This window comes from Notolepis coatsorum (assembly GCF_963971535.1).
Source record: "Notolepis coatsorum genome assembly, chromosome: 12".
Taxonomy (NCBI): Eukaryota; Metazoa; Chordata; class Actinopteri; order Aulopiformes; family Paralepididae; genus Notolepis; species Notolepis coatsorum.
The window spans coordinates 105,748,826-105,775,362 of record NC_140176.1 but is presented as its reverse complement, the minus strand read 5'-3'; the positions used below and the strand labels follow the sequence as shown (position 1 = coordinate 105,775,362).

Sequence of the window (26,537 nt, the reverse complement as noted above, 5' to 3'; positions counted from 1 at the left end):
ATATATTTATTGATTGATATATATTGCATAATATTTGTATATCGTTTGATATTCCTTGTATATTCCTTGTACATATACACGGAATATCCCTTTAGCCTAGTACAGACCATAATATTTCATTCTCCTATTGGACAGCGGTCCACAGGCGCCAAGGCCATGCCTCCAAAGTCAGGTTCAAAGTCACCGCCGGGGACATGCCTGGACAAGAATGGTATTGCCCAAGGATATGAGACAGGAATAAAGCTGGTACTAGTTTATTCATCTAAGCGTATAAATACGGCGCAGGTGAATACAGAAGTGTTGTTACCCAATAAGTTGAAGCCTCACCCACGACACTACGTGCGGTGAAGTATGGCCTGTTTGGCCCCAAATAGAGCATTGAGACCGCGTGCGAATTAATAACTGAAGTGTCAGAGTTTGGCGCTATACCGTCGAGTGCGACATATTTCTATTAAGTCAGTAATAGTCTATTTGTGTATAGTGTATCGTGCGGCTAAAGTTCTACAGTGACCAGCATCGCCAACGTTTTCCTCGTATCAGCTAGAGTGCTTATCCAGGCTGGGCTGCTTTCATGGCGCTTTCACCCGAGGAGCCCTAGACGAGGACCGTGTGGACATGTACACTGGATTATCTACCCGACGACTGCATAGCCCTTTACGGCTGGATTATATTTGCTTTTGGTCCTGTGATTAATGGAGCGGAGAATCGCCGACGCCCACACGTGTGTGGGATTTACCCTGTGAGGAGCCACGTCGAGTCTGCGCCTCAGAGAGCCTGAGGCAGGCTAGCTTTCTTCCCTGTGGAGCTACAGGCTACGGAGAACAGCTGTATTCGTCTGTGGATCAAGATCTTATTGCACCGTCTCCCGTACTCGGAGTCTCCTTATCATCGTTGACCCAGACTCTATTACCGACAGATCCTCTACCCTTGCTGGCTTACAACCGGGGGGACCCTTCCAGTATCTCCCGCTATATATTACTAGTGTACCATAGATATAATTCCCTAAGATTCAGGTTGTATAATTACCTCCTGCGTAACCAGAGAATGGACATTCATTATTGATTTGCCTACGCACATTCCTTTGCCTTATAAGCGCATTCAAAGTGAAATAGAGAAGTATATTATGTACCTTTTGCTGCAATAAATACCGTACTTTTCGCACTATAAGCCGCACCTGACTATAAGCCGCAGCAGCTAAATTGAATGATGTGTACATATATAAGCCGCACTGGACTATAAGCCGCATGTGTTTTAATGTTCAATTACCATAAGGAGTGGAGCCTACATCTCCCTCTATGATGTCATGAAGGGCGTTACAGGAGAGCGGAGCGCAGGAGACTGACCAGCTCCACTCTCTCTGGTGGAACAACACTAAGTGGTGCAGGCCGTTCAGTCAGCAGAGAGAACACATCAATAAATAGGCTGAACAATTGTCTGTGTGTCAGTGTGTGTGCTGCGTCGGACAAATAACAAGAATTAACTCATTTACAAGTTGTATTAAGTTTAGCAAATAAGGGATAAATAACATTTCAATGCAGTAAAAAAAGCAATATTTCGATTTTCGGGTTTTGTCCACATATAAGCCGCACCGCTATATAAGCCGCAGGGCCGAAAAATGGGGAAAAAAGCCGCGGCTTATAGTCCGAAAAGTACGGTACTTAATTACAACTTTGTGTGGAACCGATTCATTGTGGGAAGTGTTCATCATTATATATATGGTGTACTGTATGGCCAGTAATTAAAGTACATAAGACGGTAGTGGTTTAATGATACCATACTTATCAATACAGTCAGGGAATTGTACCCCTCGGTTACAGTAGCTCTATTTTACCTTGAAGAGCCACAATGGTAGCTCTATTTTACCTTGACGAGCCACAATGGTAGCTCTATTTTACCTTGACGAGCCACAATGGTAGCTCTATTTTACCTTGAAGAGCCACAATGGTAGCTCTAGTTTACCTTGAAGAGCCACAATGGTAGCTCTATTTTACCTTGACGAGCCACAATGGTAGCTCTATTTTACCTTGACGAGCCACAATGGTAGCTCTATTTTACCTTGAAGAGCCACAATGGTAGCTCTAGTTTACCTTGAAGAGCCACAATGGTAGCTCTATTTTACCTTGACGAGCCACAATGGTAGCTCTAGTTTACCTTGACGAGCCACAATGGTAGCTCTATTTTACCTTGACGAGCCACAATGGTAGCTCTATTTTACCTTGACGAGCCACAATGGTAGCTCTATTTTACCTTGACGAGCCACAATGGTAGCTCTATTTTACCTTGACGAGCCACAATGGTAGCTCTATTTTACCTTGACGAGCCACAATGGTAGCTGTTGTGAAAGAGATTAAACCGAATATATATATTTATTTATGGATATATATTTAATAGTATTTGTATATCGTTTGATATCCCTTGTATATTCTTTGTACATATACACTGAATATCCCTTTAGTCTACTACAGCCCATAATAGTTCATTCTCTCATTGGACAAGAACCTGGCGCCAGCAGACAGGCCCCTTGAGTCAAGTTCAATAGTTCAAGTTCAAGTTCTTTAATAGTTGTCATACAGAAGTACAGAATACTTTCATACAAAATGCTTCTTACTGTTACGCTCCAGAGACTGTGCTAGACAAGATAGTATCAAATAACATAATAACATAATATAGCATGAATTTAGAAGAAGAAAATGAGGTCACAGTGTTCGGTATAGACATATGTACAATGTTCTGAGTTACCATATAATATACAATACACAATACTATGCAGTGTACTAATGTACAGTACTATCTAGTGCAAAGCAGAAATGGGATGAGGTACAATTTTAGGTACAATTTACAGTAAGGTGTACGAGTTGTAGTGCAATCCTTCATCCATAAATATAAAGTGTGGGGAGTGGGTGCTACAGTGTGTTTGTTTAAAGTGGGTGTGTGCTATAAGTGTGTGGAGTGGGTGCTACAGTGTGTTTGTTTAAAGTGAGTGTGTGCGTGTGGATGTGTGTGCTATGTGCGTTTGGTGGTTGTTGTTGTGTAGTGTTCATTCATTGTTCGTTTAGCAGCCTGATGGCCTGGGGATAGAAGCTTCTTCTGAGTCTTTCTGTGCTCGCCTTGGGACTCCTGTATCGCTTGCCTGACCGCAGCAGTTCAAAGAGGCAGTTGTTCGGGTGACTGGAGTCTTTAATGATTCTCTTAGCCTTGCCCTTGCAACGCTTGTAGTAAATGTTCTGGAGGGTGGGGAGCCCCCCTCCAATTGTGCGTTCGGCTGAACGTGTCACTCTTTGTAGTCTGCTTTGGTCTTGTGCAGTGCTATTCCCAAACCAGGAGGTGATGTTGCCGGTCAAGATGCTCTCTATTGTACATGAGTAGAAGTTCTTAAGGATCTTCTGGCTGACTACAAAGTGCCGACGAACATGTGCCGACGAACATGTCCCAACTAGCCCCGGTTCCGCGTAGGAATACGGCTACTGAAATACGAATGGTACTATTTGTTCACCGTGCATATAAATAGGGCGCAAGTAAAGTAGAACTTTCTTTTAGTCCATTAGTCCTTTACCCTCCAACCTAGTAACAGACGTGAAGCCTCACCCACGACCCACGTGTGGTGCAGTATGGCCTATTTTGGCCCCAGAATAGGCATTGAGACCTCGTGTAAATTCATAGCTGAATTGTCATAGTTTGGCACTGTACCGTCGAGTGGGACGTATTTCTATTAAGTTAATAATAGTCTATTATGTATGGTGCATCGTTCGGTTAAAGTTCTAAAGTGAGCAGCACCCCCATCGTTCCTCGCGTTATCTAGAGTCTTAACCAGGCTGGGCAGACCACGCGTGGTGCTTTCATCCGAGGAGTTCTGGGCGAGGACGAGTGGACCTGCACATTGGATTACCTACCCGGACGACTGCTGAGCCTATACGGCATGGAATATCTATTTGCTTTGGGTGCTTTGATTTGTGGAGCGGATAACAGCCAACGCCAGTGAGTGTTGGAATTACCCCCGAGAGGAGCCCAGGTGAGACGGCGCTCAACCCAGACCGAGGCCGCCTCGCTTCTCCTTCGTTGTGGACCTACAGCTACCGTCTACAAGAGGGCCCAAGTGTATTCATCTGTGGATCAAGATCCTGCGGGCACTGTTTTCTGTACCTGAATTCTCCCCAGGAATCGTTGGCCAGATGGGATGCAGCTGACGGCTCTCCAAACCCCCCCCCCCCCCCCTTACTGACTTACAACCAGCAGGACCCCTTTAGTATCCCGCTATAATCCTTAAGTACCATCGCTATAGTTTCCCTAAAGAACCAGGTTGTATACTTGCTTCCTGCGTAACCAGAGATTGGACATTCAGTGTTGATTTGCCTACGAATACTCATTTGCCTTACAAGTGCATTCAAATCATAAATGTAATTAAGTGAATGTTGTATATACCTTTTGCTATATTAAACCTTCGACTGTTATATTTGTGTGGACCTGGTTTCATATGTGGGAAAGTGTTCATCATACTTAGATATCGTGTACTGGATGGCCAGAAGTTAAAGTACATCAAGCGGTAGTGGTTTAATGATACCATACTTATCAATACAGTCAGGGAATTGTACCCCTCAGTTACAGTAGCTCTATTTTACCTTGAAGAGCCACAATGGTAGCTCTAGTTTACCTTGAAGAGCCACAATGGTAGCTCTAGTTTACCTTGAAGAGCCACAATGGTAGCTCTAGTTTACCTTGACGAGCCACAATGGTAGCTCTATTTTACCTTGACGAGCCACAATGGTAGCTCTATTTTACCTTAAAGAGCCACAATGGTAGCTCTAGTTTACCCTAAAGAGCCACAATGGTAGCTCTATTTTACCTTGAAGAGCCACAATGGTAGCTCTATTTTACCTTGAGGGGCCACAATGGTAGCTCTAGTTTACCTTGAAGAGCCACAATGGTAGCTCTAGTTTACCCTAAAGAGCCACAATGGTAGCTCTAGTTTACCTTGAATTGGGGTGGAGCTTGGGAAGGGGTGGAGCTTGGGAAGGGGTGGAGCTTGGGAAGGGGTGGAGCTTGGGGTGGAGCTTGTGTATGTGTGGGACATACCTTGACCAGGCGCCCGGGCGTCAGGAAGCTCAGGCAGTGTTTGGGTTTGTGGACGAACTCCTCGATCTCCTTGGCCAGCTTGGCCAGCTGCTGTCTGATCTTGTAGTACGTGACCACGTTCTCCTCGTTGGGGATCTCAATGGCGTTGTACTGCTCCTCCAGCTTCTGCATCTCTGCACAGGAGAGACCGGACAGAACCGTTAGATTCAGATTCAGCTTCAGTGTTTCCCATTAATTACCCATTACCAGTCTAATTGGTCCCGCCACAGTTTTATAATGAACCCAAAAAAAAATATTAATAAATGAAGGATTAAATGTTTTAAATTATTTTTTTTTAAATATAAAGTTTGCCAATAGGGATGTATCAGTAGTATTGGCAGTGGTAGTAGTCATAATAGTAATCCAGTATATTTTTGTTATTTTCTAAAAAAAATAAACCAGTTCAACACAGGTAACCACTTTTGCTTCATTTCTTTGATGGCTCAAATGTCTGCTCTAGTCGATTGTGTTTTGAGCACAAAGTTCATCATAGATCTAGCTTCTTTATTTTGCTCTCGAAGTGCACCAGATTGATGCATTTAACTTAAAAAATTTATAAAAGTTCCGGGGGGGGGGGGCATGCCCCCGGACCCCCCTAGAGGGTCAGAGGTTCACCCACCACAGTCTCACAAAATCCTGCGGGAAACATCTTTGTCATTGGAAGTAGAGAAGGTAACCACTGCGCTCAGACAGGTGCATAGTCCAAAAATAGTAAGTCACAAGTACAAAAAGGGTATGGGACCGCACTCAAGGAATATCGTTTTTATTTTAATAAGCACACAACGTATTCCTTGAGTGTGGTCCCAGACCCTTTTTCCAGCGGTCATATTTTTTTTTCCCACATAGAAAAAAGAGCTAAATGACCGACCTGTAGGAGTCACTGTCCACAACGTCCGATCCCCACCCACCAGCTTTCCACCCTCTAACACTGCCAATTGTATTAGTATGAACGACCAGCCAAGCTGGTAGCAATGCCGAGAGCTGGGCTCGAACCCAGCATCTCCTGCGTTAGTGGCGAGCGCCTTGCCCACTGTGCCACTTAGCCGCCCGAAGTGGAATGTTTTCCAATGGCTAAGTCAATCAGCTGACCTGAAACTGATTGAGCATGCATTCCACAGGCCGAAGACCACACTGAAGGGAAAATGCCCCAAGAACAAAATAGGAACAGTTGCGGTAGAGGCCAGGCGGAGCATCTGGTGGTGTCCACGAGCTCCAGACTTCAGGTTGTCATTGACTGCAAAGGGTTTTGCAACCAAGTATTAAAAGTGACAATTTGATTTATGATTGTTAGTTGTTTGTCCAATTACTTGTGGTCCCCTAAAAGCTGTTGTAATGGCTATACTGTTCACCTGATTTGGAATTTAAAAAAATTAAAGCTCAAAGTCTGCACTTAAAGCACATCTTGTTTAATTTCAAGTCCATCGTGGCTTACCAACTGTTTCGCCTGTTTTATAGCAACACTACTATATCACCGACATTTAGGAAGGGAGATCCCCCCTTGAACGGCCCTTTCTAAGGTTTTTAGTGAGTTTTCCCTTACCTTCGTGTGGGGTATGTCTGGGAGTGTTGCATTCATTTAACATTTTATTTTTGACTTCATGGTGTTTTTGTTTTCTTCTCGACTTATTGTGATGTTTCTTCTTGACTTGTTTAAAGAAGACGTGTCTGGCCCATGGGGACATTAACGTGTGTTGTCGGGCCTTACAAATAAATTTGATTTGTGGTGGACAGAGTCAAGACTAGTGTGTATTTATGGACCCGACTGTATTTGGTATCAATGGATTCCTTGTTACTCTCGAGATGAAACACTGAGCTCGCCGTGGCCTTCAAAGGACCGTCGGACGATCCGGCTAATCAGCAGGTTTCACATGGTTCAAAGTGAGGCCACGTTAACCCTAACCAGCAGGTCTCACGTGGTTCAAAGTGAGGCCACGTTAACCCTAACCAGCAGGTCTCACGTGGTTCAAAGTGAGGCCACGTTAACCCTAACCAGCAGGTCTCACGTGGTTCAAAGTGAGGCCACGTTAACCCTAACCAGCAGGTCTCACGTGGTTCAAAGTGAGGCCACGTTAACCCTAACCAGCAGGTCTCACGTGGTTCAAAGTGAGGCCACGTTAACCCTAACCAGCAGGTCTCACGTGGTTCAAAGTGAGGCCACGTTAACCCTAACCAGCAGGTCTCACGTGGTTCAAAGTGAGGCCACGTTAACCCTAACCAGCAGGTCTCACGTGGTTCAAAGTGAGGCCACGTTAACCCTAACCAGCAGGTCTCACGTGGTTCAAAGTGAGGCCACGTTAACCCTAACCAGCAGGTCTCACGTGGTTCAAAGTGAGGCCACGTTAACCCTAACCAGCAGGTCTCACGTGGTTCAAAGTGAGGCCACGTTAACCCTAACCAGCAGGTCTCACGTGGTTCAAAGTGAGGCCACGTTAACCCTAACCAGCAGGTCTCACGTGGTTCAAAGTGAGGCCACGTTAACCCTAACCAGCAGGTCTCACGTGGTTCAAAGTGAGGCCACGTTAACCCTAACCAGCAGGTCTCACGTGGTTCAAAGTGAGGCCACGTTAACCCTAACCAGCAGGTCTCACGTGGTTCAAAGTGAGGCCACGTTAACCCTAACCAGCAGGTCTCACGTGGTTCAAAGTGAGGCCACGTTAACCCTAACCAGCAGGTCTCACGTGGTTCAAAGTGAGGCCACGTTAACCCTAACCAGCAGGTCTCACGTGGTTCAAAGTGAGGCCACGTTAACCCTAACCAGCAGGTCTCACGTGGTTCAAAGTGAGGCCACGTTAACCCTAACCAGCAGGTCTCACGTGGTTCAAAGTGAGGCCACGTTAACCCTAACCAGCAGGTCTCACGTGGTTCAAAGTGAGGCCACGTTAACCCTAACCAGCAGGTCTCACGTGGTTCAAAGTGAGGCCACGTTAACCCTAACCAGCAGGTCTCACGTGGTTCAAAGTGAGGCCACGTTAACCCTAACCAGCAGGTCTCACGTGGTTCAAAGTGAGGCCACGTTAACCCTAACCAGCAGGTCTCACGTGGTTCAAAGTGAGGCCACGTTAACCCTAACCAGCAGGTCTCACGTGGTTCAAAGTGAGGCCACGTTAACCCTAACCAGCAGGTCTCACGTGGTTCAAAGTGAGGCCACGTTAACCCTAACCAGCAGGTCTCACGTGGTTCAAAGTGAGGCCACGTTAACCGAGGAGGAGTTAGAATTCCACTTTTCTTTTTGAAATCATGGTGATTAATGAGGCAGTCTAATTGAAATATAACCTCTGGTTCTAGTTCTGATATATAACCGATGTTAGAAATAGGCCTACCAGTAGTCTACAGTTTAATTAAAATGGTAAATAACATGTACATTTTTCTTTAATTGTATTTTTATGTTATGTAAACAAGACAAATTCATTTTAAATAATATATACAATATGACTTACCACCATAGTGTATTTATATCAGTATCACTGTACAACATAATAATACTTTGTTGCATTTTTATGTTATGTAAACAAGATAAATACATTTAAAATAATATATATAGTATGACTTACTACCATAGTGTATTTATACCAGTCTCACTGTACATAATAATACTATAACATTGTACATACATCTGATTACTAGCACTATTACTCTGTAGTACTCATGTATATATTTTATATCCAGTTTAATCACCTGTACATTGTATATTACCATTGCACTTTACGGTTACATTTGCTCTGGTTGGATGCCAAGCTTATTTTCATTGTACTGTACTTGTGCTATATGATGACAATACATTTTAATCTAATATACCTACCTTGTTTTATTCAAAGTGTTACATTGAATATTATCATATTGCCGGTGGCCTACATTCTGGCCAGGGAGGCTATACTAATTTTCGTTATAAAAAAAATATATATATTTGATCGTCAAAAACTCGTTCCAAAAATGAGTCTTGTAAAAAACATATATATAAATAATCAAGGCCATCTTATATTGGGGTCAATATGGTGTTTAATTTCAGAAAGGATAAGTAATACATTTCCATTTTTACATTTAGTAAAAATGTACATTTTAGCTGAACGCTTTTATCCAAAGCGACTTAGAAGTTCTGTACAACTCTTTCAGCTGAGTAACAATGTTCATCAGACAAACAGTGTTTAAACGTGGGCACTGCAGTGTTGAGTGCATACTAGTAGTAGAGACATTAGTATAGTAGGTCGTAATATAGACGAGGAAGATTAATTAGTGGAAGAGTGCATGAGAGTGCATGACATTGAAGAAGTGTGTCTTTAGTCAACAGCGAAAGATTGGACGGGTTTCGGCTATCCTAACTGTGGTGGGAAGTTCGTTCCACCATTGTGGAGCAAGTAATAGGTGAGATTTTAGAAATGATATTGCTTTTAGTAGCGTGACGCATGCAGTGAAGAGCGTGTTCCAGATAATCATGATGAAACGCGGTCTCCAGTCGCCTCGTGATGCAGCTGAGATACCACCACCAGCAGGCACCTGATGTTCCCCCCGTGCTGAACCAGCGTCTCGACAGTCAAGAGATTCATAAACAATGTCAGCACTATATGGTTTAGTCCTACAACCTCCAGAGCCAAGTCACCAGGCTGGCTCATGATGACAGCTTTGATTACACCGGAAGGAGAAAGAGGTTCTTCAGACACGTATGAGAGCCACCTATAATTAATAGGGATGCACCGAATATTCGGCCACCCAAAATTATCGGCCGGAAATGGTTAAAAAGGCACTTTCGGCTTTCGGCCGAAAGGGTTTTAGCACCGAAAATATATCACAGAATGTCAAAGAACAGGGTTACGTAACGTTCCTAACCTAAAGTGTTGTTGTGATGACGTAATCAAAACGCAGCTACAGACATAGCATGCGCAACGTATAACGTGAGCAGCTTGGCAGCTCTTCCTGCGTTCTGCAGCCTGTGATAACTAACTCCTCTTGGGAGTCGCGCTGTTTCTATGTAAACTCCGCGAGCAACGCATCCAATAAATGCGTCTTTAACATGCTTTATATCCTCGCCATTACTATATGCCCGTCGCGGTTAAAACCTTTTTAACTAACGTTAGCGTTAAGCTAGCTAACACTGCTTCCATTCCTCTTTGACCCGTCTCTCGTAAGCTACGGCATCCCCCGCAGAGTCACGGGAGATATAGTAAATACAACAGTCCTTCCATGTAGGAACGCCGTGAATTATGACAGTAGCCACTACAGTAACATCATTAAGTCTGCTATAAGCTATTCTCCCTCTCATGTGTGTGTCTTTATGCAGATCTTTATGCAGTTTTAAAGCACCTTGGCTTTGTTCTGAATGCACTTTGTTGTAGTTATCCTACAGAGAAAATAAAATGCACTTGACTTTAATGCACATTTTGTTGTATGCAAAAAGAAAATGTTTAAATTGTACAATCTTTCAGCAGTCAGTCTGGAATTAATGTATGCATTCAAAAGTGCTGAATAAATGTTTTATGAGCCCATAATAGTGATTATTAATATTATTTAAGTTAAGTTTTGCCATAATCATGTCTTTTGCCATAATCAGGTAGCTGAAAAGAAATACATTATATATATATTTATATTAATCATTTTCGGCCTTTCGGCATTCGGCCAACTGTTTCCTATTTTCGGTATCGGTTTCGGCCAAGAATTTCCCATTCGGTGCATCCCTAATAATTAACAATGAATTGATAATAGACAAGTATGTGTTCCTTATGCTTTCAGCTAATGCAAAACTTTTATAAATGTATTAATTTGACCAAATACTATTTGAATTAGCAATGGCATTCTTTCTCCCCGCTCAACCGTATACCGAACCGAGAACAGCAACCTGCGATATGAACCGTACCGTGATGTTTGTGAACTGCTCCACCCTACCTTAAAAGGTATGCACTACTTGTTGTCTTACACCAGTACACAAGATACACAAACTATATTGTCCTCATTAGTGTTTTAACATTCTACTTTTGATCGTAGTACATAGTGATGCACGGATGTAAAAGTTGTGGCCGATACCGATATTAATATTGCTCCGATGTCGATATCTCTGTATAGAAAACACTTTTTTATGATAATCAAATAAAGAGCTATTTTCCAAAACGCATAATTTTTTCTTACTTTTTGTCATTTATTTTCAGAAATATATATATATATTGAAACAAGTTAAGACCAAAACATGTCAGATAAAAATAAAATATGTTATATGGTAACGTTAACGGCCCAGCCCTAATTTAAACATAAAAAAACATAATACATAATAAATCTATACATGACAACAATAGATTGTTTTTCATTTAAATGTCTGGAAGAGCTAAAAAATTAAAATGTCAAATGATATTTTAGTTGCCATTTTTTTGTTGATCTAAATGTTACCGATTGTGTTAAATGAGTATATGATATAGTCTCGTATCGATCGCAGGCACCTGAATCGAATCGCATCGTGGCAGACTTTGTGATATCGGCAAATATCGTATATCGGTGTCCAAAGAATCGATATCGTATCGTGATGAAACTGGTGATTCCCACCCCTAGTAATTAACATTACATATATCTTGTTGTGGAATTAACACAACATTATGCACACTTTTGACAATAAATAAAATAAGAATTTGTTCTTACTTGCTTGCCTGGGTAAATAAAGGTAAAATAAATGTAAAGGGATTTTTTTTTTTTTTTATACATATACAGATAATTTCCGATATTACATTTGAATGCCAATATCGGACATCCCTAGTCGTAGTACATAATGCGAGAGTGGATACTCACTCTCCACGACGCCGGGCACGGCCCTGTAGTGTTGGAACTGGTAGAAGGACTTCTCCAGCATGTACTCCGGGTTGATCTCCTCCACACGCAACAGGTTGAGCACCATGTTGTAGGTCAGGTGGAAGGCACTGTTCAGGGGGTCGGCTGAGCCCTGCGGGAGGGAGAGAGGGGTTAGAGCAGTGGTTCTCAAACTACGGGTCGCGACCCAAATAGGTGACAGTGGGGTCGCGCATTGGCAAGTAAATAAAACGTATATTAAAAAAATATATATTATGATTTTTTTTTAAATGTTCTGGCAACCTATTCTGGCTAAATATGCCTTGTTTTATAAATGTGTATTGATAAAATAGTGGTGTAATTAAATGTTCTAATAAATATGGTTTCCAAATGGAGTAGAGTGCACTATAAATCGAATGTATTATTATTATTATTATTATTATTAGGGATGTCCGATATTATCGGCCTACAGATATTATCGGCCGATATCGGCATTAAAATGTGATATCGGAAAATATCGGTATCGGTTTTCAATTTTATTTTTTTACATTTCTATAACTTTTATTTACCCAGGCAAGCAAGTAAGAACAAATTCTGATTTTATTTATTATCAAAAGTATGCATAATGTTGTGTTAATTCCACAACAAGAGATATGTAATGTTAATTACCTGAAATTATTCAATTTTTTGGGGGGGGGGGAAACCCTGCATATAATATTCCAGAATAATTCCAGAATAATATATTATATCGGTATCGGTTGATATGGGTATCGGAAATTAAGAGTTGGACAATATCGGTATCGGTAAAAAAGCCAATATCGAGCATCCCTAATTATTATGCATGATCAAGTTCAACAACGTGTGCTTTTATTTTGATATTCCTTAATTCCATGTTTGAAATTACGCGATACATTAACTCATTCTGCGCCAGTCACGAGAAAGGTTGGGTAAACTCGCCGTTCAGCGCCAATCACGAGAAAACTCTGGTTTTAATCGTTATTTCTTTTATTAGCTATATCCATACATTTTTTATCCATCCAGCCTGATGTTATCATTGGGAATGGGTCTGAAATCGCAAAATGGCAAATACCGCCACCTACGCCTTCCAGACGGTATTGCACTCCATTATAAATTATGTAGTTTATTTTCTGGGCCGATCCGAGCCGTGCGGGCAGGCTTTAAATACTCCGGCAGGATGAGCGTTTACAATGATACATCTGCGAGGCTGGCTGGCTGGCTGGCTGGCTTTAGTCATTTCTTGCGATTTTTCCGATAATTAGCATTTTCCGATAAATTTGTATTTCCGATAAATCGTATAAAACATCGGTAAAAATGAAAATATACACTTTGACTAATGTTTTTGATAGGGTTATAGGGATGGGTACCTTTCACATTTGAACCGATACCGGTACCGGTACCTGTGAATCGATACCGGTACCCAACGGTACCTTTTTTCGGTACTTAAAAAAAAAAAAAAAAAAAACTTTTTTTTTTACTTTTTTCTTTTCATGTCAACGTTCACACGCACAATATATGCTTACCTAGGATTTGACTTGATTCAACAACAAAGCAGTCGGAGCAATGACAAGCCGAAAACTGTCGAAATTTTTTTTACCTACCTCAGTCGGAAAAAAAAATCCAAACTTCAAATAACTACAATTTCGACAGTTTTCGGCTTGTCATTGCTCCGACTGCTTTGTTGTTGAATCAAGTCAAATCCTAGGTAAGCATATATTGTGCGTGTGAACGTTGACATGAAAAAAAAAAAGTAAAAAAAAAAAAAAAGTAAAAAAAATAATTAATAAAAAATATTTTTTTTTCTGTTTCTCACTTGATTCGATACTCGGTAGTACCGGCGTGTTTCGGTTCGGTACCTCAAAAGTACCGAATTCGGTACCCATCCCTATAGGGTTATGGTCTTTACTCTTGGCTACAAAAAAAATATTTAAAAACATTGACCTCTTAACATCCAAGGGCCCACATGTGGACGATTCTTTGCCGACCTCTAGTGGCTCGGGTGTGCATTTCTTTTAATACAATATATAGATTGATTAATAGAAGCCCTATTTGTTGCCTATCGATTGCCCTTTCAGGTGACAAAATCCGTTCAGCGGTTCTTGAGTTACATGCCGATATGTGAGGCGTGCCCCAAAGTACGCAAAAGTACACATTACCACCCGACTCCCGGGGCTCTAGCGCCGTCAATCATTTGGCGATCTCGAAAATCTTTGCACAGGGTTGTAGCCAATGAGTGTGGCTTTGCAATGATACCCCATGATATGATAATTGGGGATCTAATACGGTCCCTATTGATCGATGTATGATAAAGAAAAGAAAAGTCCCCTATAGGGGGACCTTAAGGCTTAACAGGCTGAACCCTGCGGGAGACAACAGATGGGTTAGAGGAGAGGACATAATTATTTAACAGAGGGTTTAGAGGAGAGGACATCTTATTTAATATTAGAGGATAGGACATATTATCTCGAGTTACATGACGATATGTCAGGCGAGCGTCTTTTTACGCACCGCAGGTCTTTGAAAGCCGGACATTTGCATGAATTTATTAAAAAAAATAAAACGGACACCCCGGAAAAGAGGACATATCCGGGTAAAAGAGGACGTTTGGTCACCCTAGGTTAGCGTGCAGCACCTGGACCTCTCTCTCTGGGGCTACTGGACACACACACACACACACACAGATGAAACCGATATCAATCTTCTTATCCGACTGTGACGGAGATGGCAAATAAGTGTATTTCCCCAAAATGTACTCCTTTTTCAAGAATTCTCATTATGTTGTTCTGCCTTCTGAGTCAACATGTTCCACCCTCTCCTTAACCCTTTCACTGCCACACTACAGAAGGTTAACCCTTTACTATCACACTACCAACGGTTACCGTCGGTAGTGTGATAGTAAAGGGTTAACCTTCTGTAGTGTGGCAGTGAAAGGGTTAACCTTCTGTGTATTGTCGCAGTGAAATGGTTAACCATTTGGTAGTGCGGCAGTGAAAGGGTTAAGCTATAAATCAGAGAGATCCCCTCAGATTTGTGGTGTAATTCTAGTGTCAAATCTGGGGCTGCTCCATAGAGAACGACTTGACGTAGTGAGCCCATAACATGTTACGATGAGCACTCATGAGGATGAGAATTGCCAGGTCCAAAAACCAACGCTTTAAGGAGATCTTTTATTTTTTAGAGCATTAACTCATTGGAATAACCTGCCTCAAAACCTCTGCTGCATTTACAGTAGATTCACTTTTTAAAATAATCTTAAATTGTATTTAACACTGTAAAGTATATATTTATTTTTCTGTTTCTGTGCTTGCATGTAATTTTAGCCATCTTAATTGTTAGTTTCATTATGCATTGTGTGTAGAGTACTGACTTTTAATAATTTTGTTTTGCAATAATAATTGTTTTTGTATGTTTTTTTTGTGTGGACCCCAGGAAGACTAGCTGGTTGCTATGACACCAGCTAATGGGGATCCGTAATAAAATAAAATAAAATCACTCACACATTTTATATATATATATGTGGTCAGTAGGGGTGTAACGGTACACAAAATCCACGGTTCGGTACGTACCTCGGTTTTGAAGTCACGGTTCGGTATTTTTTCGGTACAGTGGGGGGGATAAAAAATTGCTTTTCATTTATCTATTTATTTAACTATTAAACAATATAAAACGAATTGGCCATAATTGACTGAGCTGAGGTTGATCACATGATGTACTCGAGTACTCGTGGAGGAAAACGCTGTACAAAATAAACGTCTTTTCCGGTGTTTTAGACTTTTATTTTGAAGCCCACCGACCGGAGCTTTTCCGGTGTTTTAGACTTTTATTTTGAAGCCCACCGACCGGAGCGGAAGTATTGGTGTTATTATCCCAGCTGCCTAGCAGAACGTATTGAGCCGACAACTTGTCTCGTCCGGTTCTGTGTTTTTGAGCTAATGATAAAACAAATGTTGATTGTTGGTGAACAACTAACTTTAGGTTAGTTTTAACGTTAGCTACTAACGTTAGATGCAGCTACTACAGGCAATCAACGATGAGGAGGAAGCACCAAAGCCGTATAGAATAGCCCTGTGCTGTGTGCGTACTTAGGCACGACTCGAAACTACCCGAGTGTTATAATAAATTAATTCATGTTTAACTTGTCCCCGTGTCCAGTCCTTTGACTAGCCCCACCCGTTCATTGTAAACAATGATGCATGTAATTGTATTAACGTTATTGTGTGTTGTAGGCAGCTATGCTATACATTGTATTTCGTTTGTTAGCTATTTAGCTAATATTGAATAGCATCAATGACGCTAGATCTTTAATCTTTATTTAGCAGTCCAGTTTCTCCGGGCAGTAGCGAGTAACTACTTGGGTCTATACTACAAATAACGCTACTTGGTTAAAAGGAGCAACACTATTGAGAAATGTAGTTAAGCTATGTGCTCACAGGAGCTCCCGTGCTGTGCAATAGTAACGTCAGCGGCCCGCCTCCCCACACGTCCGTTAGTTGTGCACGTTATATTAGGGCCGGGGGGATTTATGTTCCGCAAAAAAAGTTTCCATACCGTTGCAATCGCTCGTGCACAGCCCGTACTGTACCGGAGGACCACATTGAGGCGGTACAGTACGTATCCGCGTACCGTTACACCCCTAGTGGTCAGGCACTCTCACTTTGTACTCTGGTTAGATGCCAACTCCTTTTCGTTGTCAAGAGTCAAGAGTCACTTTATTGTCCCATCAGCTGGGAAATTTGTCTTGGGCTTACACCCACACTGCAGCCACAGACACATACAGACATGACACAACACAACTGACTCCAAACAGAGGAGATACACAATATAAAAAATACAATAAAGTACAATAAAGTACAATAAAGTACCTGCATAGAAGGATGTCTGGCAACACCACATATATATTATATAGTAATAGTATCTATAATATAACAACCAAATATCGGTTATTCCATAATTGCCGGCCATTTATCTGGCACTATTTAAAAGTTTAACTGAGATCGGAATAAAGGAGTTTTTAAACCCGTTTAGTCTAGAGCGTGGAACTCTAAACCTCCTCCCAGAGGGCAGTAGCTCATACTCGGCATGTAAGACATGGGAGGGGTCCGAGACAATTCTATTGGCTTGCCTTAGAGTAGCCTCTTCAAAAATAGACTGCAGGGATGGGTGACCTTTCACCCCTATGATCTTCCATGCAGTCTGCATCAGACGTACTGATGCAGACTGTACTGTACTTGTGCTGCACGATGACGATAATTTTTTTTTTTTTATTGGTCTTTTTCCCCCTCCATTTTCCTCCGATTTTCTCCCATCCCAATGTTAGTCATATTCCAATTCCCAGTCCCTTCCTGGTCGCTGCGCTTTACCCCCCCCAGTCAGATCATTTGGGAGAGTGGAGGCTACCACGTGCTTCCTCCGACACACGTCCAGCCAATCACCGCTTCTTTTCACCTGGCAGCGCGGATTCTCATTGAGAGGGCGTAGCGTGTGGGAGGACCACATTATCCCCCTCACGTCCAATCCGCGCTTAGCAGGCGCCCCGACCGAACTGTAGGAGTCGCTGTTTACAACGACCCGGACCCACCCCGCCAGCTTCTCCCACCCTCTGATACAGCCAATTGTATCAGTGCAGACGGCCAGCCAAGCTGGTGACAACCCCGGAGCTGTGAGCTGGATTCGAACAGGCGAACCAAGCTCACAGCTCCGGGGCTGGTGACGAACGCAATCTCCGCTCGACCACCTAACCGCCCTGATGACAATACATTTTAATCTAATCGAATATAATTACAATGTATATATATACTAGAATAACTTAAACCTCATTTGGGTGTAAAGAGCTCACACAAACACGTGTAAAGAGATGTGAACGAATGCAGGCCAAACCCCAACTGATGGAATAGTAATGAGTGAATGATACCGTCTGGGTCTTGGCGTAGAACAAACAGCGAAACCACAGCCTCTGGGAGGTAAGAGGCAGGCGCTATGATGACGCCAACAAGCAGCTTCACGTGGAGAACAACAGGGTCACATGCTGCCATGTGAGCAGAGGAACCATGTTTACTCCCAGCACACTGGCCAGATAACTCATTCAAATGACAATCCGTGACTAGTTTCCCTCTCGGGTAAAAATAAATCTCTGTAAATCAAGACCAAGATAAAAACATGTTGTGCTGCTCTTTGAGCTGTGTGTGTTTCATTTCAAACCTTTATTTAAACTAATTTCCCTCGTTTACGGTCATGTTGAGTATACATACAGAGTTAAGCAAAGAATTTATTTAAAAAAGGCGAGAGAGAGAGAGAGAGAGAGAGAGAGAGAGAGAGAGAGAGAGAGAGAGAGAGAGACTTGTTAGCGTTAGCAGCTAACATTAGTTAAGGTTTTAGCTAGGGATGTCCGATATTATTGGCCGATATTGGCATTAAAATGTGATATCGGAAATTATCGGTATCGGCTCCATTTATTTAACCTTTATTTACCCAGGCAAGCAAGTAAGAACAAATTCTGATTTTATTTATTGTCAAAGGTATGCATAATGTTGTGTTAATTCCACAACAAGAGATATGTAATGTTAACCCTTTCTCTGCCACGCTTATGTACATCCTTATACCATCCTCTGCCAGCTCTATTTGTCTATGGAGAAGTTCCCCTTCTTTGCAGGGCTATAACTTTTTAAATTGTATTGCTAAATTGACATTACTATGGCCCATTCAACGTCAATTATATCGTTCAGGATGTAGGAACGTTATACTTTTTCATTCACATATTCATACTAAAATACGGTCTAAAGTATAAATATGTTTTTATCGTTTTCTGCAGCATTCTGCAGAACGTGATTTATAGCCCTAAATGCATTATATTGATGATCAAATACAGTTTGATAGCGATCAGCGCCAGATAAAAAAATTCAAATGGACGTGCTTCTAGAAGTTACTACTTATCATCTGATGTTGACCGGATGGGGGGGGGGGGGTCGTTTATAATTCCGTGGCCAACGTCAGATGATTCATGTAGTGTGGGTGATATGATCATTAGAGCAGTTTGTATCGATCACGGTAAAAATTAAACGCTGAAACTTACCCCAGTCTCCTCGGGCCGTTGGGCGATGAGCGTGAAGCAAAAAGATTCCTATTATAGGAAGTTGAAATATGCGATCCATCTCCAGGTTGTATAATAGTATATACGTCCAAATCATGTTGTTTATCGAGTTATTGGTAACGGATCGCTATCCATTGTGTCGAGCTCGAGTCCCGGGAGCTATAGCGAGTGGTCGGACCGAATTTGGATGAGCACCAGTTTCCGTTTCCGGTTTCCGGTTTGGGCGATCCGCCAAACGGCCACCAGATGGCGCTCTTGAACCTTTGGAGAGTTGAGAGGGGATCAACAGTAGATCTCAAGTCTCCACGGGAGAAATATGATTGCCGTCACAGATTTTTGAAATATTGATCTCAATGACGTGTTACGGCGTCATTGGCAGATTAAGCATGGCGGGGAATGACGAGTAACGGCGTCCTTGGCGATTAAAGTGTTAATTACCTGAAATTATGAAACCCTGAATATATCGGTATCGGTTGATATCGGTATCGGAAATTAAGAGTTGGACAATATCGGCATAGGTAAAAAAGCCAATATCGCACATCCCTAGTTTTAGCGAAATGTGGGTATACAAGCATGTTAGACCATTGGACCCGTTGGTTGCGCGCAGAGTTTTCGTTGCACATAGAAACAGCGTGACTCGCGAGATGAGTCGTCACAGAGCTGTCGAACGCAAGGCTGAATAGCTAGATGTCATTTAAGGTCCGCGCTGCTCTGTGTCTAATATGAAATGAGAATTGTGCAATGACACGCCCACTACGCAAAACTATTACTCTCACACTGTGCTCCTAAATGATTTTTCAGGTTCGCACAAATCAATTTTGAGCAAATGAGTGAAATGCTCGCACTGTAGAGCCCTGCATGGATAGGGTCGTTCTGTCTAACAGGGTCATGATAGGGTCGTTCTGTCTAACAGGGTCATGATAGGGTCGTTCTGTCTAACAGGGTCATGATAGGGTCGTTCTGTCTAACAGGGTCATGATAGGGTCATTCTGTCTAACAGGGTCATGATAGGGTCATTCTGTCTAACAGGGTCATGATAGGGTCGTTCCGTCTAACAGGGTCATGATAGGGTCGTTCCGTCTAACAGGGTCATGATAGGGTCGTTCCGTCTAACAGGGTCATGATAGGGTCGTTCTGTCTAACAGGGTCATGATAGGGTCGTTCCGTCTAAGTTAGGGTAAAATCTATATCAAATCAAATGTATTTGTAAGGCCCGACAACACACGTTAATGTCCCCATGGGCTGTACACTTCTTCTTTAAACAAGTCAAGAAGAAACATCACAATAAGTCAAGAACAAAACAAGAACACCATAAGGTCCAAAAAATATTAAATAAATGCAAAAAATAAAATAAATGCAACACTCCCAGACATACCCCACGCGAAGGTAAGGAAAAACTCACTAATACCTAGCAATAGGAGGGGGTTAGAGAGTTCCCATGTTTGTAGTGGGCGGAGATTGAGCAATAAATACAAGTAGTGAGCATATGCATACATGGTGACAGTAGAATCATAGTATATAAGAAAATTGTGAAGACAGAGACAGAGGTTAAAAGGTTCTCCTATGTCTGCAGAAAAGCAAACAAGGGAGCAAATAGACATCCTAACTAAACTAGACAGATTAATCTAAGGGTCAGGCCCGGACCAGGTGAGATCAGGGTAGGTTGAAGGAGAGAGAGAAAAGATGAGTCTTAACACTAACTGCCGGGAAACGCTTTACAGCGTCATTCCCGGCCATGCTCAAGTTGCCGAAGGACGCTTTACAGCGTCTTTAATATCAATATTTCAAAAATCTGTGATCGGATTCATATTTCCCCTCCGCTGGCCTGAGATCCACCAGGAGGACCCACTGAGCTCTCTGGCGGTTCAGGAGCGCCATCTGGTGGCCGATCGGCGCAATCGCCAAACAGGAAGTGCTGTGGAGGTTGTGCTGGTCGGCCATATTACTTCCGGGCACTCGGTTTGGCTGCCGGCACTCTGGCTCGTCACAATATATAGCGATCCATTGCCAATAACTCGATAAACAACATGATTTGGACGTATATAGTATTATACAAGCTGGAAATGGTTCATCAGGATAAACATCCCATAATCGAAAACGGTCTACACCACGCTGATCGTCCAACGGCGCGAGGAAGATCCGGTAAGATCCAGAGTTATTTTTGATCGTGTTCCATATAAACTGTTATGATGAACATATGACCCACACTAGATGAATGATATAACGCTGCCCACGGAATTATAAACGATCCCCCGCCCATCCGGTCATCATCAGATCATACGTAGATCATTCTAGAAGTACGTCCAATTGAAATTTTTTATATCGCCCCGATTGCCATCAAACTGTATTTCATCATCAATATAATGCATTTGGGGCTATAGATCACGTTCTGGAGAAAGCTGCAGAAAGAGATGAAAACATACTTATACATTAGACCATACTTTACTATGAATATGTGAATGAAAAAGTTTAACGTTGCTACACAATGAACAATACATATAGGACTTTGAATGGGCCCTAATAATGGCAATGTAGCAATAGAATTTAAAAAGTTATAGCCATGCAAAGAAGGGGTACTTCTCCATAGACAAATAGAGCCGGCAACCTATGGTATATAATGAATTTAGCCTTAGGCAATCAAAGTGTTAAGCAGGGATTTAAAAGCTTCGACAGAGCAGGCGCCCCCGACGACGGCAGGTAATTTGTTCCACAGGTAGGGAGCGCGGTAGACAAAGGCTCTGTGGCCGGTGGATTTCTTTTTAAGCCTAGGAATCGATAGAAGCCCTGCATTTTGTGAGCGCAGAGCACGAGCGGGCGAGTATTGAGAGATGAGATCGGATAGATAAAGCGGTGCAAGCCCATTTAAAAATTTGTTTTTTTATGGTGGAGCTCTGGGATACATGGCAAGTATCAAAGTTGAGGCAGATGTCCTGAAACAGGCCTCTGTGGTTTGGGGGGGCCAACAATTAACATCTCAGTTTTATCTGCATTAAGGAGTAGAAAGTTTTGCGACATCCATTTTTTTACGGCAAGCAGGCAAGCCTCAAGATTTTGTAATTGGGAGGAATCATTTGGCTTAATAGGTATATAATTGAGTGTCATCAGCATAAAAATGAAAGTTTATGCCAAATTTGCGTATGATATTGCCGAGGGGTAGCATGTAAATCGAAAATAGCAAAGGGCCCAGGACAGAGCATTGTGGGACCCCGCATTGCACTGGGAGGGTCTCAGATGCTAAATCATTATAGACCACGCAGTGTGTTCTATCAGTTAAATAAGATTTAAACCAAGCAAGTGCGTGACCCCGAATGCCAACATGATTCTCAAGCCGACCTAGAAGAATCTAATGATCGATAGTATCAAAGGCTGCACTGAGATCAAGCAATAAAGAGCACAGAAGTTAGGTTTGAGTCAAGAGAGAGCAGTAAGTCATTTGTGACTTTGGTAACCGCCGTTTCGGTGGAGTGTAAGGCTCTAAAGCCAGATTGAAAAGATTCATTAAGATTATTGTTTGATAGATGGTCAGTAAGTTGCGTTGCGACAATCCGTTCTAATATTTTGGATAGGAACGGAAGATTGGAGATGGGTCTGTAATTTTTTAAGATTAGAGGGTCGAGGTTCGGTTTTTTAAGTAGTGGTTTAATGACGGCTGATTTAAAGGCCAGGGGCACCACGCCAGTAGACAAGGAGGTGTTGAAGATATTGAGTAGGGATTGAGTAGGGCAGGGCCTAGAGTTGGAAAGAGTTTTTTGATGAGTTGCTGGAAGAGGGTCAAACAGACAGGTTGAGGGTTTAGCCGCGCCAACCAATTTAGAGAGGGCACTAAGTGAGACGTTTTCAAGGCAGCATAGCGTATGGCTGGATTCAAAGACAGTTGAGGCGTTAATACGACGGCTCATGTAGGATTCTACACTGTCTGGGCGAGAAACCGTCAAATCAATTTTAAATTTTATGAGGTAGTGGTCTGAGAGAGCAGGAACATAGGGAGAAACGGTCAAATCTGACACAGTGAGACCGCGGGCTAGGACTAAGTCAAGGGTGTTCAAGGGGGGTCAACGATTTGAATGAGACCGACTGAGTCAATGATGTCGGTAAAGCCTTATTTAGGGGATCTAGAGTTTTGTTGGAATGATGTTAAAATCACCAACAATTAAAATGTTATCTGAGCGCGTAACAAGCTCAGAGGTGAAAGTGGAAAACTCATCTAGGAAGAGGGTGTAAGGGCCTGGGGGGCGGTAAAGGACAGCCATAACAAAGGATGCAGTGGAGGTAGGAATCAGACCGCCACACTTTCTGTTGGGGGGAGAGGGACGCAACAGGAGCACCTCAAATGAGGAAAACTTAGTTTGCGTCGGATGTAAAGTTGTGCTTAGAGTCGTAAATTAGAGCAACTCCGCCTCCTTTCTTGGAGGTGCGTGCGATATGGGAGCTACTAAAATTAGGGGGTGAAGCCTCGTTTAAGGGCAGAAAGTCATTAGGTTCAAGCCATGTCTCAGTGAGGCCCAATAAGTCGAGACTATGGTCTGTTATCAGTTAATTTACCAAAAGAGCTTTGGTTGGGCAACTTTTGGATTTTAATGATTCAGGCTAGGTCAAAACAGGTAGAAAATATATATATATATATTATTTTTTTTACTTTCACACAATAAATTCATATTCACAATTAACAATTGATTCATATAATTGAACCTGTACATTATTACATACAGTTTAATTTGGTCCTTTAAAGGTGTCATGCAGTGCTATTCCTAGCACTATTTGGGCAACTTTACACACTTCCTGTGAGTCTATGTAACACATGTGTAATTTTTATTCCAAAAATAATCATTGTTTTATATTTCTAATCTTGTACTCAAAACCAGCATTTTTCAGCCTCATGAAATCAGGCTATTATTGGCTTGGCTCCACCCACACTTTGAGTGACAGCCACCCACCAAATAGCTCCGCCCATCTCCCCGTCATTCCATCCAGGTAGAGGTCTGAGGTCTTAGGTTTCAGGTTTTTATTTCGACACGCAAAAACATATACCGATTTTACTAACTAATACAACATGGATGTACATTATGTTTGGGATCCAGAGAGCGACCCACAGTTTGATCCCGAAGAAGAAGAAGAAGGCGATTTGCTACAGCGAGGCTTACATTACATCGTTTCCGATTGGTAAGTTGATTAATTGCACTATTAGTTACTTACTGTTATATAATAGTTGTGTACTTCTGTCGCGCGCGGCCCGTCGAAAACACACACTCACTAACGTTAGATTGTACTGACACTAACCCCCAAACAACAGCGATCGAGGCTTACGTTACATCGTTTCCGATTGGTAAGTTGATTAATTGCACTATTAGTTACTTACTGTTATATAATAGTTGTGTACTTCTGTCGCGCGCGGCCCGTCGAAAACATTGGCGACCAGTCTTGCGTCGATTTATAGGCCAGAGGACAGAGGTTTGTTTACAAACCGATGTACTTTCTAAGAGCTATATATATAATTTATAGTATTGCTATCTGTCCATTCTCATTGTCACTTGAGTGCATAAACCGTGCCTTCATAATGGCTTAAAGAAAATAAAAATCCATCGGTTGGTTGTCATTTTATAGCGTCGTGAATATATGGTTTATCGCACTTTTCGTCTCGTCTTTTTTCCCGGGAGCTAGATAATAGGCTAAACGTTGGCGCCGTTATATCAAACGCCATTTCTGCTGTATATATACAAATGAAATAAAACAAACTGCGTAGCATCCGGACTATTACAGAGCATCTATGGATGAAATGGGGGCGGCGGGGAACGCCGATTAGTATTATTGATTAGCAATACAGTGTGCGTTCAGGTAGCCAATGTCAGTGATCGATCACGTTAGGTTTTAAAACAATGTCCAATCCAGCTGTAATTTGGGGGAATAGTATCCTACCGTCAGGCCATGTGATCGCCGGCAGCATTTCGTCATTAGTCATCGGAAAATCGGTAGCTCTACAACCAGGAACATTACATCTGCGGGGTTTGCTGCTCATCGTGAAATTGAGGCGAGTGACGGCAATTTCTGTTTCCAGGTTGTATCGGCTCCAGGTACCAAGAATGGAGGCGGGCATTAGGTAAAACCACACAGCCAATCACATCACCTTGCGCTATAAACAGCGCCCTGTGACGTTGCCCAGCTCGTCAAATCAACATGACCTGATTTACTAGAGGCAAACAGGGGATGGGCTGTAGCTGAGGAATTCGTCAATATAGTATTTAGGCCCAAAAACACATTGATACGAACTCCTATTACTATAATACAATGCTAGAGACTGAAAAATGACATTTATAACGCATAGCCCCTTTAAATCCTTTAACAAATATTATAATTTAAGTTATAAGTTACTATAACTGCAACATATAACATTACTGTTAGGTAAGGTCAGATTGGTGGCTAGCTAGCTAGCTTAGCTCTATTCTTATATAACTGCACCACAAATAACATATAACGTACTGTTAGTGTGGGTCAGATTGGTGGCTAGGTAGCTGATCCATGCTCGGAGCCGCGGCTCTGAAAGTGTACCAAATCTTGGGGCAAAAAGTGGTGCAGTGTGGCTGGTGTGTATGGCATACGAGTGGTCAATAGGGACACAGACACAGGGCTCTACAGTGCGACCATATTGCTCGCATATGCCCCTAAACATATGTGCGTGCGAACCTGCAAAATCAAGTACTCGCACGGTGTGCGAGTGGGGCCGGCGAGTGCAGAGTACAGCCTCATTCGTCCTTTTTTTTCTCCGCTGCGAGAATCGTTAAAAAACTACAAGTCCCACAGTTCACAGCCGCATAAACGTTCCAATCACAGTAGAGTTTCCTGTGGTCACGCGACTGGAAACCGAAAGTAATGATCAGCGTCACTGTCTGTCTCTGAGTCAGACAATACAGCCATGTTGAAGCCCATTCAATTTTATTTTGCGCGAAAGATACCGGAGAATGAGAAGTCAGGCGAGGCAGCTCATGTTACAGAGGTGATGGTTAACGTTAACCAAGATACTGACGCTAGCCAGCATGCTAGCGAAGTTGGCCAAGCTAGCGAGGCTACACCCACTGTAGCACCCAATGTAGCCACTGTAGCTAGCGAAGCTACACCCACTGGAGCCGGAGGGAAGACATACAAATTTAACGTGAATTGGCTAAACATTTCCCCATGGCTAGAGTTTGAAAACAATGTCATGTTTTGTAAATATTGCAAAGTAGGATCGATGCATTGCTATGCATTGTTACACCCCTACAACTGGCCCACTGTGTATGTGTGTACAGCTAACTTGGCTAGCGTTATCAACCGCAGAGGTGGGCACCGGACGGCCAGAGTGCAAGCCAGTGGCGGCTCTACCACTAGGGGCGCTAGGGCGCCGACCCACCCTGCTGGCCAGCTGCTGTTAAATCAGAGAAGACAATAAAACTTTTTCGTTTTTGTGTTTTATAGCCCTATAAATAATATAAACATGTTTAAAATTAATAATATTTACTCATTTTAAGTATGTTTGTATTTCCAATGCACAATATAACGTTATTATCTAAATAAAAAAAACATCGTTTTCCAG

At 42.4% G+C, this 26,537-nt stretch overlaps 1 protein-coding gene across 2 annotated transcripts in view; it reads right to left on the bottom strand.

The window, feature by feature from the left end:
- The window catches only part of mtrex (Mtr4 exosome RNA helicase), a 167,301-nt gene that overhangs the window by 66,728 nt on the left and 74,036 nt on the right, over positions 1 to 26,537 (bottom strand). For both annotated transcript variants that reach the window (XR_014620366.1, XM_084326549.1), the window contains exons 16-17: positions 11,872 to 12,022; positions 5,071 to 5,243 (exon numbers count right to left, since the gene is read on the bottom strand). Coding sequence is in view for 1 of the 2 variants with exons in the window: in XM_084326549.1 (XP_084182675.1) it covers positions 5,071 to 5,243; positions 11,872 to 12,022 (324 nt within the window). In the remaining variant the exon portion in view is untranslated. The remainder of the gene's footprint in view (positions 1 to 5,070; positions 5,244 to 11,871; positions 12,023 to 26,537) is intronic.